Source organism: Spermophilus citellus, assembly GCF_964194105.1.
Source record: "Spermophilus citellus genome assembly, chromosome: X".
Taxonomy (NCBI): domain Eukaryota; kingdom Metazoa; phylum Chordata; class Mammalia; order Rodentia; family Sciuridae; genus Spermophilus; species Spermophilus citellus.
The window spans coordinates 12,321,979-12,341,456 of record NC_138190.1 but is presented as its reverse complement, the minus strand read 5'-3'; the positions used below and the strand labels follow the sequence as shown (position 1 = coordinate 12,341,456).

General features: G+C 42.3%; 1 protein-coding gene across 1 annotated transcript in view; it reads right to left on the bottom strand.

Annotated features, from left to right (window-relative positions):
- NHS (NHS actin remodeling regulator) overlaps positions 1-9,440 on the bottom strand; it is a 337,999-nt gene extending 328,559 nt beyond the window's left edge. Inside the window, exon 1 of the mRNA XM_081278169.1 lies at positions 8,418-9,440. Within this exon, the coding sequence (XP_081134295.1) occupies positions 8,418-8,973 (556 nt within the window). The 5' untranslated portion in view covers positions 8,974-9,440. The remainder of the gene's footprint in view (positions 1-8,417) is intronic.
- Between the last annotated feature and the right edge of the window lie 10,038 nt (positions 9,441-19,478).

Genomic DNA, 19,478 nt, shown 5'->3' with positions numbered 1-19,478 from the left:
CTAAGAGTCTCCATGGGCATAGAAACAAGATGGGCTGACATTTCAGACTCCTTAAAAAATTCCAGTGCTGGATGGGAAGTTGCATTTCATGGGTACTAAGGTCTTTTCCAACACTAAGATCCCAAGATTCTATGACTCTTGTTAAATCAACTTTATTCTTGGTTAATTTCACTTTGAATGACTTAAAGCACGTAACAAGTAAGTATTTTTTCAGCATATGGATACCTATTTCCTCAGATTATTATTTCAATAAATCCAAACCTTCTCATGTTCATTAATGGATTGAGAGGTGGACCTTATATCAGAAATAAAAAAATGACCGTACCTATCATAATCATTCACAAAGATGAGCTAGCAGGGTCCCTGATATGTGGTCATACAGTTCACTAGGAGTGCCCTCCAAAATGTTGTTTTAGTATATTTTAACCTTAGAATAAGAACCTTCCATTCATAAACCACTCCTGCCTCATTATTTTTATTTTAAGTTATTAGCAAATATGATCCATGAAGATTTCTTGATGCAAAAAAAAAATCTTTCAGGAATTTTTGTGTTAGATGGTTTGTTCCAGGAATACCTTTCCTATGATTTTTTAATACAGTGACACAAAATCTTATATCTCCCAATTTTTAATAGAGTAAAAGGAAATTAAATGGAACCATCAAAACTAAATTCCAGCCATGTTTAAAGTTATCATTGACCCTAAATTTTCAGTGTCATATGAAGTCAGTGAATTCTCAAGACTCATGGGATAATATGAGACAATAGAAGAAATTTCACATGTCATAGTAATTTAAAGGTTATGCCCACTAAAGATAGACTAGAAAATCCAAAACCACTTTTCTGATGGCATCATGTGGAAAAATGCCATCACATAGAGGAAGAAAGAAATCTTCATTGTTAACATCTTGGCAATATCAGTCCAGCAGAAGCTCAAGATTTCCTCAGTAAAGCAGTTTGGTAGTTTTTAATCTAAAAGCCCAATACAATAAAAGAAAAGTCTAGAAAGAAATGTATTGCTGTTACTGGTTATGAAACTACAACCATGAATTATTAACCTTTGAAAGATTGCTTTCTTCCCAGTTGTTCTATGATGGGTTTAAAAACAGTTTTCAGTGGAGCTGTCAGGATCTCATAATGCCTCCGAGAAATTCACTGAGCAGAGCCAGAAAGAAATGAAACTTAACCACAGTTACTGAGTCATTCAAGAAAACACATTAACCAGACTGCAAAGAGTTTTTACAACTGGTAGAATGAACAGAATGGAGAGGGAAAACAAGATCATCTTCCAAAAGCAGAATGAACTGATTAGTGTTGCCACATCAACCCCAAACATCCACTTCACCCAATGTGTTACTTCCTAGTTCCTTTCAGGATTTAGCAGTTTCTGTATCTGCTCTGACTGAAATTATGCTTCTCCAACAGGGAGTGTAGATCTCCTGGGCCATCACTGACCCATTCCACAGGGCAAGAAACAGCATTCTCAAAAGCAGGCTGATGGAACATCAAGAAACTGATGTTCTTTATCATCATTAGACTTGAGTTCCTTCTGGCTCCTTCTCACTGTAGGCAACTGGGCTCAATCCTACTGGATAACTCTGGAAATGGTGCAGAACATGATGTAAAGCTTTGATTTCCAAAACGTAAGGGAACTGGAGCATTTGTCCAACTCTTTTTCTACCATTGGTTAAGTGCTGCTTTGGGGACATTAATTTGCAGGCGCCTCTGGCTTTCACCAAGACTATGCTTGATTCATTAGCCAGACCAAAACAAAAACCCAAGGCAAAGTCACAGTAGTTTATAGTAACTAGCCTTCAGCATGAGAGGTGAGGTCTGAAGGAATGCAGCAGGGCATGGATAGTGTCTGCTGTACAGAATAAGAAAAGCTAAAATGAAAGTGAGCATGGAGTTCTAGAAATGAAGGAGGTGGTGATTAAGAAATTAGATTCAAAAAAAAAAAGAAATTAGATTCCACTTCACAAAGATGATGTTGGTCAGCTGAGCACCAAAGCATGAAGATAACTTAGCTAGTGAAAACGTTCTAGAAGGAAAGAGTAGTATATACATGGGCATGAAGAATAAGAAAACCTGGAAAGTTGGAGAACACCAAGTACTTCAGTATGATTGGTGCATAGAGCTGGACTAGGGTGAAAGGTGAAGAAGGCAAAGAAGGTGATGGATGGAAGAGTAAGATATGAAGCTTTCCAAGAAGACAGAATTATATCATAAAGGGTCTTGACTTTAATATAGTAATTTCTGTGGATTTATGTGGAAACATGTGGCAGAAAAGTCTAGTGGGTGTAAATACAACATGTTGACTCAGACCTGGATCCTAATTCTAGGCCCCAACACTTTCTAGCTGTTGCTAGGAACAAATTGCTAGCCCTCAGTAAAATGGAAAAAAATAATAGTACTTTTCTTCTAGAGCTATTATGAAGACTAAATATGATAATGTATATAAAATTCTTAGCATTGGAGCTGACAAATAGCAAAGCTCAACAAATTTTAGCTAAAAATAAAATCAATCCATTTGATGAATGACAAACATGTCATTGCAGTGCAATGGAGAAACGATGATCTTTTCAATAAGTAGCAATAGGTCAACTGTGCATCTATATGAACAAAGACAATCTTGATCCCTACCTCACACCATCTGCAAATATCAATTCCATATGAATTGTGGGATCTAAATGACAAAAGCAAAACAAAAAAATAACTTCTAGAACACAAGTGATATCTTCATGGTCTTGTGGCTGGTAAAGACTCTGTTTAAGAATGGACAGCAGAGAACACAAAAAAACACTATCCATAAAAAAAGGATTGATATAAACTGGACCACATAAAAACACATAAGAACTGCTCACCAAAAAGTAACACTGAGAGTAGAAAGGCAGGCCACCGAGTGACAAAAGGTATTTGCAATACTCATAGCTGACAAATGACTCATATCCATAGTATATTAAAAAAAAAACTCCTACAAGACAATAAGAAAAAGGTACAAAGAACCTTATTTTACAATGAGCAGAAGTGTTGAATGGGTAATTCACAAAAGGGAATATCCAAATTACTTTAAAAATATGAAAAGATGTTTGATTTTGCAAGCCATCAGAAAAATAGAAAATAAAAAAAAAATTAAAACCACTATAAGATTATATTACATACCCACCAGAGTAGTTACAATAAAAAGATAATACCAGAGTTGGTGGGATTAAAAATTGCTACAAAACCAGGCTGGGGTTGTGGCTCAGAGGTAGAGCTATCACCTAACATGTGTGAAGCACTGGGTTCGATCCTCAGCATCACATAAAAAAATAAAATAGAGATATTGTGTCCACCTATAACTAAAAAATAAATATTTTTAAAAAATGCTACAGCTGGTTTAGAAAATTTAGGTGGTATCTACTAAAACCAACATCCTTTGTCATCCAGTATTTTCACTTTTAGATATATACCAAACACTTACATATACATGAGCTCATCAAAAGGCAGGTAGAAAAAATATTCATGAAAATAGTCCTAAAACAGAAACAACCCAAATGCTGATTATCAGGAGTATTAATCAACAAATTGTGGTATATGCACATAATGGAATTTTATTCAGCAAGAGAATAAATAATCTACTAAATATGCAAACAACAATGAAGACTCTTACAAATATAATGTAGAGTGAATAATGCTACACACTAAAAAGTATATATATATATATGTGTGTGTGTGTGTGTGTGTGTGTGTGTGTGTGTGTGTGTGTATCTCCACTTATATAAAGTTAAAAAGCAGGAAAATCTAACTGATGGCAGTAGAAGTCAGAAAAGTAGATACCTTTGGGGACTGGCAATAGTGAGTAGTATGGGGCTTGAGAGGAAAGTGTTTCAGGCAGAGTAATGTTTTATTTCTTGACCTGGGTGGTGTTTTCATGAGTTATTTGCTTTGTGAAAATCAATCAAGCTGAACACTTACAATATGTGTGATTTTCCATACAAATGTTATACACACATACATACACACACACACACACACACACAGATATAAAATTTGTTTTTAAAATTCAGTAACTAAATATAATCAACAGCAATATAATCAAAAGCTAAAAACATTAAAATGTCTGAGGATAGTATTTTAGCTTGACATTGAAGCCCATGAAGTAATTTCAAAGTGTCAAGTATTAGTGACTGAAAAGCTGGACTCACTTCAAGTTCATTACCATAAATCTTAGAAGGCTCTCAACACAACCAGATAATCCCACTGCACTTCCTTACTGCATCCATGTTCCCCCCAAGACAACTTATTAACACCTTCCCTTCTCTCCTCACATTGTCACACCCTCTCAGTTGATGACCTCATCACATAATTCTCAGAGAAAATAGATGTAATAGTAGAACATCCCATTCCATCTCTGTCAGTCTACCACCTGCCTCTCTGTCTCTATGCTCCATTTTCTCTCCAGGTCCCATGAGTGAAATGGTGCTCTCATCTCACCCCATCTCAGTTTCTCAAGGACTTCCATAATGGCCCAGTTCCTTTCTCCAGCATTTTCAATTTCCTCTTCTCCATGAAATGTAAACATGCCTAAAATATCAAGACCTTTTAAGAAAATCTCCCTTGGTACTGTATTCCACTCCAGCCACTGCCCCATTTCTCTTCCAAGCAAAACTCCTTGTAAGAATTGTGTCTTTGCTATTTCCTCTTTCACCCTCCTGTTGTTTCTCCAGCTCCTCTTACTGGGCCTTAATCCCCACACCTCTACTGGAATGCCACTTATCAAGGCTTCTAATTAATTACAGGCTACCAAACTCTGGTTTCTTCTGTTCTTGGTGCCCATCTTACTCTCACAAGCATTGAACCAAGATGGTATCCCCCGCATCTTTTTTTTTTCTTTCATTTTTTGGTGTGTGTGCGGTGTTGGGGATTGAACCAGGGCCTCACACATGCTAAACACATGCTGTACCACTGAACTACCCCCTAGCCCCTCCTCCATTTTTGAAGCACCTTCTCCTGGCTTCCATCATACCACACTCTCCTGATTTTTCTTCTAGATTTCTGGCTATTCTTCCTCAGCCTTTCTCCTTTCCTATTAAACTTTCAAAGTTAGGCTCTTCTAGGCTAAATGCTAGCTCCCTTTCCTTTACTATCTACACTGTCCCTAGGTCAAAGCTTCACCATACCATCTCTACGTTTATGTCTCTAATTTGTTTCTTCATCCTGTCTCCTTATCCTGAGCTCTCAACTCACGTCTAATTGTGTGAGACACATCACACAGACTTAACATGGCTCAAATGGAAAAATATTGATTCTATTCCCCCCATAATAAAATATCCACTCTCCCACTAGCCTTCCCCAGTTTTGTAAATGGCACCAACTTGTATAAGTTTTTTCAGTCAAAGAAACTGAATCATCCTTAATTATTTTTTTCTCGTACCCTTTATCCAATCCTATCAGTAAGTCCTATCAATTCCATTTCCAGACTGAATTCAGAATCCAACCACTTTTTACTTTCTCCACAGCTACTTCCCTAGTTCTACACACCAACACTAGCTTCACTATCTAACTGGTCTACCAGCCTCCAGGCCTGCCTCAGGGGTGACTTTGCTAAAGTGTACTTCAGATCAAGTCATCCCTGCAAAAAGCCTCCCAGTGTGTCTGAGGGCAACAGAAAGCAGCTGAGGGTGGGCATGATAATCTGGGGAGGGGAGGCTATACAGGGAGTGTAGAGGCACTTGGACAACCTCAAAGTGGGAGCAAAGGATACATGACTCACTTTCAGGCTTCTTCTCCCTTTTAAACTCTTACAGGCCTGAGCAGTAATGTAGCTGATACCACTGGTACCCCACTCAGAGCCCCTCTGCCCTCCCTGGAGGATCTCTGTACACATTCTTATGCACACCACAGGTTTTTGGTAGCTCTCTCTACCTGGCCCTAGGAGCATGCTGGGATCATACATGAGGCAAGCCTCAGAAGCCAGGATATTCACACTCCAGGCTCTACCTTCTATCTGCAAGGAGCAGAAGTTGTGCAGCAATATTCCAGCTTCCTCACCCCTCAGCAGAACACATCTGAGGTGTGTGCACCAAAGGGTCCTAAGCTGGATTCAACTGCAGTTGTCTGCAGTGGTAACCAGTTCACATCAAGCACTAGCTTTTCTCTCTTCCCTGTTTCACTTCCTCACTCCCTCTCTGGGATTCCTGGGATCTCCTCTCAAACTGCATGCATGAAAATCTTTGTCTCTGTCTCTGCATTCTGGGAAACCCAAACTAACACATGTTAATATTGTGCTTTTACTCCCAAAGGTAATGCCTTCTATGACATCAAATAAGAACAATGACATCTAAATTTAGATGAAGGAGAGGAGACAGAGATCTGAACACAAAGTGAAGAGACAGCATTTTGGAAAAACAAAAAAGAATAGATTTTTAAGTCTTTCCCTGGGTATTATATTAGTCTCTTCTTTATTCACATATACATATACATGAATAGAGTATATATTCACCACTGTATGCATATAGTAAAGGTCCTCCTCTTATTTCCATAACCATTAGTTGATACTCCAAACAGTTAAAAGGACTTGAAAGGACTGTTAAAATCCAGATACAAAACTACTGCTGTCTCTAAAGAAAGGACAGAAAGGAGGACACATTCTCCACTGACAGTGAGTTTCATTTGTGTGAAATCAAACTATTTAAGGAGAGGTGTGTCCTCCCCCATCCCGCCACCATAGCCATACACGCACACAGGGGAAATGTATGCACCACTCAACAGTCTGCAGAACTTCCCTCCAGTTCTTTTGAAGTGAAATCACCACTCCCCGCCACAACCACACTCCCCAGATATCAGGGCTGTTGAAAGTGAAGGGCTTGTCCCTGCTGTGTGGTTAGGGGTAAAAAAGGAGGCAGGATTAAAGCGCTCATTTCCAGTCCCAAAAGTAAAATACCACTTGGCCTAAGGCAGTCCTAATTCTTTCCAGAACTCATCCCCGGAATTGCCCTTTTAAACAACCAGTCATTAACCCAACTCCGGGTCTTTTATAGCTGCGAAAACCGATCCACACATCATTTATTCATTACGCTTATTATTATTGTTATTGCAGAAAAGCAGTGAATTCCCAGGGCGGGGTTCAAAGGGTTTTTTTGGAGGAGGAGAAAAAGAGGGGCAGGCGGCAGAGCAAGGAGGTTAGGCTGGGCTGCGCGACAGAGGTGCACGGAAATCCCAGGAAAGGTTCCCTCGACCGGGTGTGCTCCTAGGCCACCGGCGCACGGTGCAGCTGCTGCAGCAACAGAGGAAGCTTCTTATGTAAGTCAGAGTCGCTGACATCACCTTTGCTGCAAGCGTTGCAGCGGGACTAGGCGCCAAAGGACCCGCGTACCAGACCAGCACTACTGTCTTTTGCAGGGGTCCTTCCTAAATGATTCCCCTGCTGCTAGATTTGGGCAACCATGTACCAGGGCACTGGCCTGCACGCCCCTTGGAGAGCAGAAGACACAGAATGACTACTTATCAGGAGCTCTGTGATGTCGAAAGAGTGAAGTCAACGCACAGTGAAGATGCCCAATGGTCTTCCAGACCTCCTTCCTGGCTCTCTCCTCGAAAACTGCCTGGCAGGACTGATTCATACATAAATCGACACACGCTGGTAGATTTGAGGGAAAATGCCCTGGGGCAAGGGTGGGGGAAGAACAGGTACAGAATCTTCGTAGGGCAGATGGCCTAAGGAGCCATTTAGAAGAAATTCTAGGTTGTTGGGGCAAAAAAGATGACCTGGGTCTCCTCGATCTCCCTAGGGACCAAGCAGTAGCTGCTCCCTTTCGTTCCTCCGGTCCCTCCAGACCCCAAAGGTTTTCAGTAGAGCACTTTGGAGTTCAATCCAAGAAGAGAGGAGCATCGCACTACGTCGCACACCCATGAGAGGCATAAGTCCGGGGAATCCAGGCAGCCCGTAAGGTCATAGAAAGAGTGACAAAGCCACTGCAGGAGCTCTAAAAGGTTATCTACTACTCCTGGAGCCCCCAAGCATGGCTCTGGGCTGGGTTGCTGGACGCCACAGGAGTTGCACCCTTCCCTCCTCCCAAGGACAAAAAAGGCGAGTCCAAGAGGTGAATGACAGACTCTCTCTGCCTGCTATACCCCCATATACGCTCCCTTTCTGAGCGTTTTCAGCCCACGGATGCTTGCGAGTTCAGAGGCTGCCCTTTAACTTTCTGCCCTCTGATGTCTGCATCCCTGCCTTCATGGGGGTTAGCCTGGCTTTACTAAGCCCCAGGAGGATTGGGGTGGATCTCAGGGCAAGGGAGGGGTGGGAAGACGAGAGAGTAAGGTGCAAGTTGCAGCAGGCGCGGTGCCGCGGGGCTGGGATTGCGGTGACAGGGGAAGGCGCGAGGGTGCGGCGCAATAGCTGATCGCCCCGCGGGCTGACGGCGCGAGTACTCACGCACTGCCTCCTGCTTGGGGTCCAGGGTGCCGAGGATGCGCTGCACGCCGCCGAGCTTGCCCTGCAGTGCCCAGACACGGCGGTGGGTAAGCTGGATGTCGCTCTCGAGCTCCTGGAAGAGGCTGCACGCGTGCCGGGCCACGTCCGAGAGCTGCCGGAGGACGCGGGCCAGCGCAGCGTTGCTGACTGCGCACAGGTCCAGCATGAGCAGCACAGCCGCCGCTGCCGCGGTGGAAGCCTCACCAGCTGTGGACGCCTCCTCCGGGACCCCCGCCGCGCTCTCCTCGCCGGCCGCAGGCGCTTCTCCCTGAGGCTGCTGAGCCTGGTCAGCCGGCACAAGTACCGGCGGCGGAGGTGGCGGCAGCCCGAGAGGCGCAGGGGGCGCTCGGGGAGGTTCCTCTGGCCCCGGCAGCTCGGCCTCCTCCCGCCGGCCAGGCGGCTGCAGGGGCGGCGGCGGCTCGGCGCTGCCTCCACTCTCATCCTCGTCTGGGCCGGGCGCCGGGCGCCGCTGCCGGCACAGCCACTGCGGCTCCACGATCCGCTTGGCGAAAGGCATCCCGCGCAGAGGAGCCGCGACTTTCTGTTCTCCTCTGAGCGCCTCTCGTGAGCTGGGGACCGGGCGCGCCCACCTGAGCAAGGAAAGGGCAGGAGTCCGGCAAGGCGCGATCCAGGCAGTCCAGATACGCAGGGGGCTCCTCGGCTCACCTGGCCTCCCTTTCCCCGCCCTCTCCCTAGCAAATCAGTCCAACTGGTCCTCCTTCGGGTGCACAGTTCCCTCGGGAGGATGACAAGCGCCTGCACAGAAATCCAGGGGTGCGCCTGGGTTCCTCACTTGCTTCCAACAGGGGTCGGCTGGCTCAGCTCCATCGTTCCTGCGCTCGCCGCCGCCGCCCCGGCCACTGCCGCCGCCGCCTATATAAACGGGTGTGTGTGTGTGTGTGTGTGTGTGTGTGTGTGTGTGTGTATGGATGGGTGTGAGTGTGTGCGCGCGCCTCAGTTTGAAAGTACCCCGGCGCAGGCCTCTCCCCGCGCGCCCCTTGGCCGCTCCGGGGAGCGATTGCGCCCGGGATCTCTCCCCCTCTCTGGGCGGGGAGGAGGTTTAGGAGAGGCGCTCTGAAAACCCGGAGAGAGGAATCCGCCTCCAGCCGCGGCGCAGGAGGCGGCGCGGGGGCGGCAGGGCCGACGCAGGGCGGGGGAGGCCAGGGCGAGAGGGGCGCAGCGCCCTGTGCGGCCGCTGGGAGTCACTGGTGGCCTCGCAGCTGTGGGCGCCTTCTGGCTCAAAGACATTTCCTCACATCCAAGGGGTTAGCATTGAGACAGTCAGTGTGGTGGGGGTGGGGAGTTCTCAAGTTGGGAGTGGGGGTGCAGGTAGAGAACACAGAGGGAGGAAGGTGGGATATTGGGGATGCGGCAGATTTGGCATGTTGGAGCAAGTTCCTTCGTCGAATTCCAGCTTCCTTCAAGCCCTTTAGGTTCCTATAGGGAAAACTGGACTGCTCCTCGGAGTGCCAGGGGCTCTGTGAGAGCAGAGACAGCTGAGGAGGTAGGGCGCATCCCCATGCGGCTGGAGTAGCCAGAGTGCTGTTTATACCCTTTCCCAGGCATGGTATGGCGGTCTGTGCTGGGCGCGGTCTCTGTAGAATATTATGAATGAGATCCAAACAACCAATGAGCAAAACCCCTAGAAAAGTGCTTGCAAAATGCATTAGGTGAGATGAATCGGATTACCTCCTTGTCACCCTACTGTGTTAATCATACACAGGATTTTTAAAGTTCTCCATTAGAGAGATGATTCACAGAAGAATGGAAAGTTTTTCCCTTTGGTTAACTGAAAGGTATAATTTCTTAAAAGACATACATTTTTGATTGCAGCAGTTTGCAGGCTGGATGCTGTCAGGCTAAAACCTGAAGAGTTTGGGAAATGTTAATAAAATACATGCTTTCATCCCTCCAAAGCGAATACTGTTAAAATATATTTTTTTAATTTTAAAGCCACAAGCCAGATCTTGGGAATGCAGCCTTCATTTCGTGCGTATAAAGAGAACATGGAAAAAATATGTTTTATGGCAATAATAAAGTCCTCCAGACCTGTGGTGGTGTCTCTCCTGCTCTCCTTGCTTTTAGCAGGAGACCCTGTGCAGGGCCCAACAGTCAGCACCTTGGACTGGCCCACACTTTGGTTATAAAGGTTTCAACAGACCCTTGTCTTATTCTACTGAAAAAATAATATTTTTGGCAAAAGAATATCCTTGTTCATAAAAGATCCAAGCTGGGTATTTGGAGGTAAAGGGTCATGATGTCTGCAAGGTACATAAAAGTGATTCACCAACAAGAATGATGATGATACTAATAGCATGCATGTATAAAGAGAGAGAGAGAGGAGAGAGAAAAGAAAATACAGCAAAATCTCAAAAATAGTGATCTATGTAAAAGGCATATTGGGGCCCACTATGTATTTCTTGCAACTTTTGGTTTGGTTTGGTTTCCAAATAAAAAATAAAAGAATATTTTTGAACAGAGTATTTTAGCATTTATTCGTTATCTCACAAATCTAAAAAGTTTAGAGCTGGCTGATTTAATTTAGCTTGACTTTTTAATATGTTCAAAATTTTGAACATGAGTTCTGCTAGGTAGGCAAGCCAGACACTCCTCCCTAAACACACTGTCGCATAAGGAACAATGGGGGAGTATGAGAGGCTTCAGTTAGCAAGCCTTGTGGCAACGGTCTGCCCTGCCTCCCAGTCCTCTGTACCCAGCATTATCCTATTAATAGCATTCATTGGAGTCGGTGGAGTGGCCAGTTGCACATTGGCATGGGCAATGAATTAGTGGTGTGTGGCTCTCACTCTTAAATGGAATTTGGGGTTATTGGTGAGTTCCTGCCAGAGCCCAAGAGAGATGATCTTAAAGGGAGGGCAAAGGCCCAGGAGAAGATTCCAGGAGGTAATTAAGCTCAAGAACAGACTAGTTACCTGTTGTATGTCCCAAAGTAGCCACACAGACTCGATTCAAGACTCTGAAATGATTCAAAGCACTGTTCAACTGCACAAAAAGGAGAACCCTCTGTTACCTCTTGGACTCCTACTCATGTGTTAATAATGCATACAGTTAAAAATTTAAAAAAAGCTTTGATATTGTCTTTCAATCTCCTTGGTTCTCACTGTTCCCCAGGGACCTCTCCAAGACAGCTTCCTCCAAAGCCACCAAAAAGAAAACTAATATGAATGATTGTATTCATCAAAAATATGGTTGATTTACTCTCATTCATTTGTAAGGTATGAATAAAAGCATTTTTTTTAGAAAAGTGTGTGATTGTTATACATTAGTAACACCCTCTAAATAACAACTGTTTGGTAGCTATGAGAGGCAGCCTCAAGACAGCCTCCTGACCCTATCTCAAGTCCCTCCCATGTGGTTCACTTCTCTCTCCCTGCACATTTTTGGGTAAGGCTCCTGCTTTGTAGAATGAAAATATTGAAATAAGAAAAAGGTAGTATCCACATGTAATCCTGATGAAATATATGAATAGTCTTAATGCTGGTGAGTTTTCAACGTACCCAAGCTCCTGAAACTCTGTATCTTTCTTATTCAAATCCTGGCCTGTGCCATTTCACTCTTGAGTTTCCCACAAAAAGTTCTGATGAAGTCAAGTACGCTATCTTAAGCCTGATTATTATACCTGGTTATGTGTGTATGCTGATCTGTCCTGATCTCTTTCCCTCTCTCTCCCCTTCTCCCCATCCCCTCTCTGTCTCTCTCCCCTATCCATGTACATGTATTTATTTTCCATGGCTTGTAGCCAAAATGGAAAGGAAAGACAGCATTTAAAAAATGACCTAATTGCCAGCAGTCATTCATACAATTCAAAGACCAGCACAATTTCCCCATAAACTCAAATGTGCGGTCAGTATAAACCTTATGCCATTGTAAAACGAATGAAATATCCTGTCTGTGTTACCACACCCCATGGTTACACTCCTGCCTTCTCCAGCCCAGTAGGAAGTAGGGCTTTGCTAAATGATAGGTTTGACATTGTGAGAGCCATAAATCACCTCGGCTTGCAGTCTCGCTATTCACATGCTTCCATAGAACTACATTCAAGTTTCCCCTAGAATTTCATGAGCAGGGAAGCAGAGATTCCTAAAAGACTCTTCACCTGGGCTGGGGTTGTGGCTCAGTGGTAGAGCACTTGCCTAGCATGTGTGAGGCCCTGGGTTCAATCCTCAGCACCACATAAAAATAAATAAATAAAATAAAGGTATTGGGTCCAACTACAACTTAAAAAATAAATATTAAAAAAGACTCTTCACCTGAATTTTTTGATTCAATATCCCAGAATCAATGCTGCACCAGCATTGATTATACTTGAAAAACATTTCTTTTATCTAAAAAATGCCAGGAGATGTTAGCATAATCATTTAATTATAGTGACTAAAGTCTCCTTTCCTCCATTTGGTTGCAACTGTTCTTTACTTAATAGCTTTAATTCACTCCTAAAAGCCCTACCACTAAGTAAAAAGCTATTAAGCAAAAAATATTTCCATTAATTTTATTGGGGAAAATTGAGCATTTCATCCCAACCTTAGTTACTGAAACTATTTCACAGATAGAAAAATATATCAAGCTTATGTTAGTAAAACTCAACAATTTGGAAGTAAACGAATATGGCTTGCAAATAAAGTGTAATTTCACAATACCTTGGGATGGAGAAGAGAAGATGTGATGGTAGTGGTGAAGGGTAGAGGGGAATGGTCATTCTTGGAACATTGTTGTAGAGTCATTGGTTTACACTGAAGACAAAAACTGTTTAGAGATCTTCGTCAATCTATACCTAAACTACACTCGCAAATAACGTTCTAAAGTACAGAAAGATGCCTTAAGGGAAAAATAAAGTCTGAAGATCAGAGAAGCTTGAAATATATGGAAAAGGTCACACACATAATGGACAAAAGAGTTGCAGAAGATGCTGATCACCTTTCCCTCATACTTCAGGAGGCCACCATCTTCAGGTTCCCCCAAGAACATCTCCCAAGTTAAAGGTTAGCTATTACCTCTGAGAATCACCAACTCCTTTTGTCTTTTAGCTTTCTGGGACGATGGGAAAAAGTCCAAAGCCCCTGGTTGTATGCCATCTTGTCTGAGGGAATTTGCATCCTTCTATAGGTGAGGCTTATGGCATAAACATTACATCCAAAGCTGTCATAACTTGGTTTTTCAAGTTCAAAAGTCCAAGTTTTTTCTAGTTCAAGAATCTCAAATTTGGCTTTGTTTACTGGTGTTCCCATGAAACACAGGGGAAAGTATATTCATCAATATATCATATTATTAAATCATCACAAAACACAAGTATATCTACATATGTATTGATAACTGTCATGAGTATGGTTTCAAGGGGAGAAAAAGACTATGTACTACTAGTTAAGGTTTTCCTTTCATTTTTAGCTTGTGCTTTTCATCCTCAAAAATTCTCATTAAGTCATTTAGTCTATCATGGAGGATAGGGGTTTCTGTCTGCATTTTATTAACAAGGAAACATAAGCAGAAAAAAATAATGATATTAAATGGTTTTCCCAAAATGCCAAACACTGTGAATCCAAAAACTGTTCCAACCAGCCTTTTTATCTTCCCATGCAGGGAACTGTTGATTACTGACATTGTTTCCAGTGGGAGAAATTCTTCTTTCTTATCTTCAAAAATCCTAGCCTTCTATTTTACAACTGAATATAATTTTAAACACACCAAATCTGGATCTAGTCAGAACTGTGAATACATCATTCAAAATAACTGACAGAGTTAAAGCAGATGGTGATAGCAAACAACAATGGAGTTTCATTCACTTATTCCTTCTTTTGGTTATGCAACAAACATTTGCCGGATGCTTCCATTTACTGATTGCAAATGTTTATTGGGTGCTCAGGCCCTCTGTGAAATTCTGGAGATATAAAAGGAAAGAAGACACAAACATCATTCTTTTTTTTAATATTTTTTTTTAGAGAGAGAGTGAGAGAGGAGAGAGAGAGAATTTTAATATTTTTTTATTTTTTTATTTTATCGGCGGACACAACATCTTTGTTGGTATGTGGTGCTGAGGATCTAACCCCCAGCCCCACACAAACATCATTCTTAAAAGGTGCAGTCTAGCAGGGTAGACTTGTAAACAAATAATTGTAGTGCAATGCCAGGCAAGCTATAATGGAGATTTTAAAAAATTAAGTGCTATTCAGAATCCCAGAGTGATTAGCATTGTCTGGGGGAATACAGACTAGAACAGGGATTTTAAAAGCAACTGGGGCTTCAGTGCTGGTTCTTGCACCTTAGACATAGAAAGACTAAAGCTGAGACCAAGCATCACTACATGGTTAAAAGCAAAACAGAGTAGCTAAAATTAAGAAACCCTCCAACCAGCTGCAAAAGATGTGCTTCTGACTAGAATCATTAAATGACATTTCCAAAACCCTGAAAACAGGGCGGTAGGAGAAAGAATGTGGGAATTATGTTTTTTTTTTTTTTAAAGCTGACTTGTAATTTTTACTCTTTGGCAGGGCTCAGTTTATAAAGAGGAAGTCGAGATTTTTAATATATTCCCTATAAAGAAAGTCTTCAATTGGGTAAGATGAACCACAGTCTGTAGGGCACATGGCACTAATAAAGCTAAACAGCCATTCTCAGGGGATTCATAAGCTTCCCCTGCCCCTCCTTTTTAACTGTTTAGACTTTGCTCTCCAAGCACCCTTCTGTGATGAAAACACCCGGGGCTGGCCTCAACTCAAAAGAAGTGCTTTTGACTGTGGTGGTCCTGAAATAAATCAGTTCTTTTTGAGAGGAACTTGAGGGAGTTAAGTCTACAACTCACATTATCAGTCTGGGATTGAGTCTTGTGAACAGCAGAGGCAGCAAACTTCAAACTTTATCAAGATTGTGGTGCTCATTAAGGAAGTGAAATTGAGCCAGATTTGAAGGAAAGCACTGTAGTAATTACAGAGTTATGAAGATTTAGAAGCTATGCGCCTGGGCACGCAGAGCACAACGTGTTTCCTTTGGGTTCAGAGACACCGCAATTACAGGGTTTAAGGTAGCAAAGCACTGAATTAGAACTCCCCATTAGTTTGATTAATCACTGATGTAAGTGCAGGCACTGGAAATGACTCTGCCTGATTTGTGTCTTTTCCTCTTCCTGGTTCCCCTGCTCCTTTTTCTCTCTCTATTCCTTTACAACATCAGGGGGCCTGGGAAGAATACAAACTTTGCACTAATGATAAGAAATTGTGTGAAAAAAAAAAGTTAAAACTTCCTGAAGTTTAATGACTTCTCTACATCAGGTTTGGCTTTGCCAAGAGTTATATAATAGTGTGCTCTTTCTTCTTCCCAGGCTGTTAAATGTTAATGGTACAACAATGGCATGTTAGTAAATCTAATAAGAAAACCCGAGGATTAAATATTTTATGTGGGTATTTAACAAGTTAACATTGCCATAAGAAGCTCACTAAAAGAAAAATATGTGATATTGCATTAGATAGGTTCTAACAGATAAAAAACCCAAACAAAACAAAACGATATTGAGCCAATTAGCCAGGGGTGAGTCTTGCTCTTTGGAAGAAAGTGTTATACCATAGTGATGGTTGTGATTCACAAATCTACTTATAGAAATGATATCTTGCCCTTCAAAATGATGCTGCTGGTGTTAGGGAAGTATTTTGGGGTCAAGATATTTGACTTGGTGTCAATACAACCAAAAAATACAGTCAATTTGGTGAGTGGGAAATACGAAAATACAAAAAGGTGAAACTCAGCATGACCAACCACTCAGAGAAAGAATACTGTAAATGGAAATCCAACACTCTTGGCACAAAGGCACTTTCCTGGAAGGGCCAACCTTTAAATTGTACGCTGAGATGACCCTTGATGGGAAAGGCGATATTGTCAGCAGGAGATTTTTAACTAAAAATGTCACCAAAATTTACTTTTGTGGCCTTTTTCATATTTGCACATGAACTACAGGACTCCTGGGATCAAATGTGAGAAAACCAACCAGCCATGCCTCTTAAATTATTTTTTTGAGGTGTTTTCTTTCTCCACCCGAATTGTAAAGATCCAGGAATAACAACCCAGTGTACAAAGTAGTCATTTTTATTTCTCATCCTGTCTCAATGGTCTCATAATGGGTTCAATAAAAGTCTGAAAATAATGAAAGCTTCTCCATGGAGAAACACAAGGCTCACCGTAAGGCATGATAGCACCTAGGAGTCCCCTATAGTAACAGAAACACTGGCAGAAACATGGCAGGAGCCTGAATTTCCTACTTAAGAGAAAAAGAATTTAAAAGGTGACCGTCCAATTCACTCATTAGAATACAGATGGAATACGAAGCCACTAGGATGAAACTAAATCATTGTCTAGAAATTCTGTTGTGTGTGTGGGGGAAGAGGTAAGCAAATGCTTCAGTTAGAGCTTCATTTTGATCTTTTTCAAAACAAATTCAACCACTATGGAAATCAGTATGGAGGCTCCTCAACAGACTAGGCATGGAACCACCAGATGACTCAGCTATATCATTCCTTGGTATTTATCCTAAGGAAGAATTAAAGTCATCATACTATAGTGATACATACATATTCATATTTATAGCAGCACAATTCAGAACTGCCAAACTATGGTACTGGCCTAGGTGTCCACCAATGGATGAATGGATAAAGAAAATGTGATACACACACACACACACACACACACACAATGGAGTTTTATTCAGCCATAAAAAGGAATGAAATTATGTCATTTGCAGGAGAATGGATGGAATTGGAGACAATTAGGTTAAGTCAAATAAGTCAAACTCAGAAGGTTAAGGGTCCTGTGTTTTCTCTCATATGCAGAAGCTAGAGAGGAAAAAGGAAAAGAAATGTGGGGATGGATCTCATGAAAATCAAAGGGAGATCAGTAGAGGAAAGGGTTCAAGGGCGGGGGAGGAATGAGGAGGGAGGGGGGAAGTGCTGGGGAGTGATCTTGTCCAAATTATATTTTGTATTAGGTGCATGTATGAATATGTAAAAACAAGTCCCATCAGTATGTACAACTATGATGCACCAATAAAAAAATATGGGAAAAACAAAGTACTGTTTTCTTGCCTACTGACTTTGGGGAGAACTTCACTTCTAGGGAATCCATGACAAAAGAATGGAGAAGCAGAAAAAGTGAAAAGAACAGATTTGAGTTTTAAAATTGTTTTCCATTTTTATTCTAAATTGGCCATTTTTGCTGTTAGAGAAGAGGGTATTGGTTTTCAACACTCATAAGCCTCTTGTAGTTTTGCTTCAGTGGCAGACACTTGCCAACTATCCTTATCTTCCTTCATAACAGAATTCCAACTTTGGTCCAGGTGGCAATAGCCCCAGCCAATCTGCTCACCATCCCAAACTCCCTTGTATTCCAGATTGGCCAGATGACACAGTTCTGGACAAGGACATCTACATGAAACTCTGTTAGAGATTTCTGGACACATTTTTGTTTCCCTAGTACAAGTGCTGCACCTTCTTGCTTCTTCTGTTTTCTTTGACCTTGAAAAATATACCCTAGACTGAGATGGAGAAGTCTTCCTGTTACCACGTCTGTTATGGGTTAGATATGAGGCATCCTCCAAAATCCCATGTGTGAGACAATTCAGTAATGGTTCAGAGATGAAATGATTAGATTTTGAGAGTTGTAACCTAATCAGTGGATTAATCCACTGATATGGTTATCTGGGTAGTATCTATAGGCAGGTAGAGTATGGCTGGAGGAAGTAGGTCACTGGGGGCATGCCTTTAAAGTTTATATTTTGCCCCTGGTGAGTGAAGCACTCTCTTTCTCTCTTCTCTCCTCTCCATCCTCCCCTCCCTTCACGCCTCCCTTACCCCCCATGAACTGAGCAGCTTTCCTCTGCCCCACCCTTCTGCCAAGATGTTCTGCCTCACCTGGGACCCAGAGTTATGGAGGAGGTCAACAATGGACTGAACCTCTGAAATCAAACCTCTAAGCCAAAATAAACTTTTTCTTCTCTAAGTTTTTCAAAACTTTGTTTTAGTTGTTGATAGACATTTATTTCATTTGTTTTTATGTGGTGCTAAGGATCGAAGCCAGTGCCTCACACATGCCAGGCAAGTGTGCTACCACTGAGCCACAGCCCTCTAAGTTGTTTTTATCAGGTATTTTGGTCACAGAGATGCAAAAGCTTACTGTGACAGTGTCATATGTGAGTAGGAAAGTCATATACAAAGTATGGTAAAGCCAAAGGAGAAAAGGCTCTTGGAATATAAATTGTAAAGTAGAGCATCTGCTCCATACCCAGACTCCTCCCACTCCAGATTTCTTTTATTGTGAGAAAAATAACCCTCTATTTGGGCCAGTGATGGTCTATGCAGTCAGATGCAAGTCTGATCAATTTTTTTTACAGAGCAATGCTACAAAATTCAGGAGACCAGGATTTGGGCTCCCATTCATTTTTTTTTCCATAGAAGTTATTCAACAGTTATTCACTGGCACACTACTATGTGCCAGTAACTATTCAGGAACCAAGGCATCATCTGTGGATTAAACAGATCAAAGACCTACCCTCATGGAGCTTCTCTTCCAACTGGGGAGAGAGAGTTAAGCAATACTAAACAATGGTTTATTCAATAACAAACAGTCTTATATTTTGGAGACAGCTCTAGTGAGTTCCTCTACTTAAAATAATGAAATATGGCAGATCATGATGATTTCTCCTCCAGATTCTCTTCACCTACCTGATATACCCAGGCTTGCTGCTGTGGCTATTGGCTGCTCATAACTGTACCCTTCTCTGAAGGATTTCCACAAGAGCCATCTGAAAGGTCACATCCTACCAGAAGAGCAGACCATGGCCAATGATCCAATGGCACAGTGAAGAACAAACTGTGCTGGAATTCCCACTGTAGATCTCTCTGAGGCATCAGGTTGAATCTAGCCTCCTCCTGAGTCCACACTTTAGCTTTTAAACTTCCCCTTTTATCCCTGCTTCCTTCACACTTACAAGTTCCTCCTGAGAGTACTCCCTTGATAAATCAATTGTAC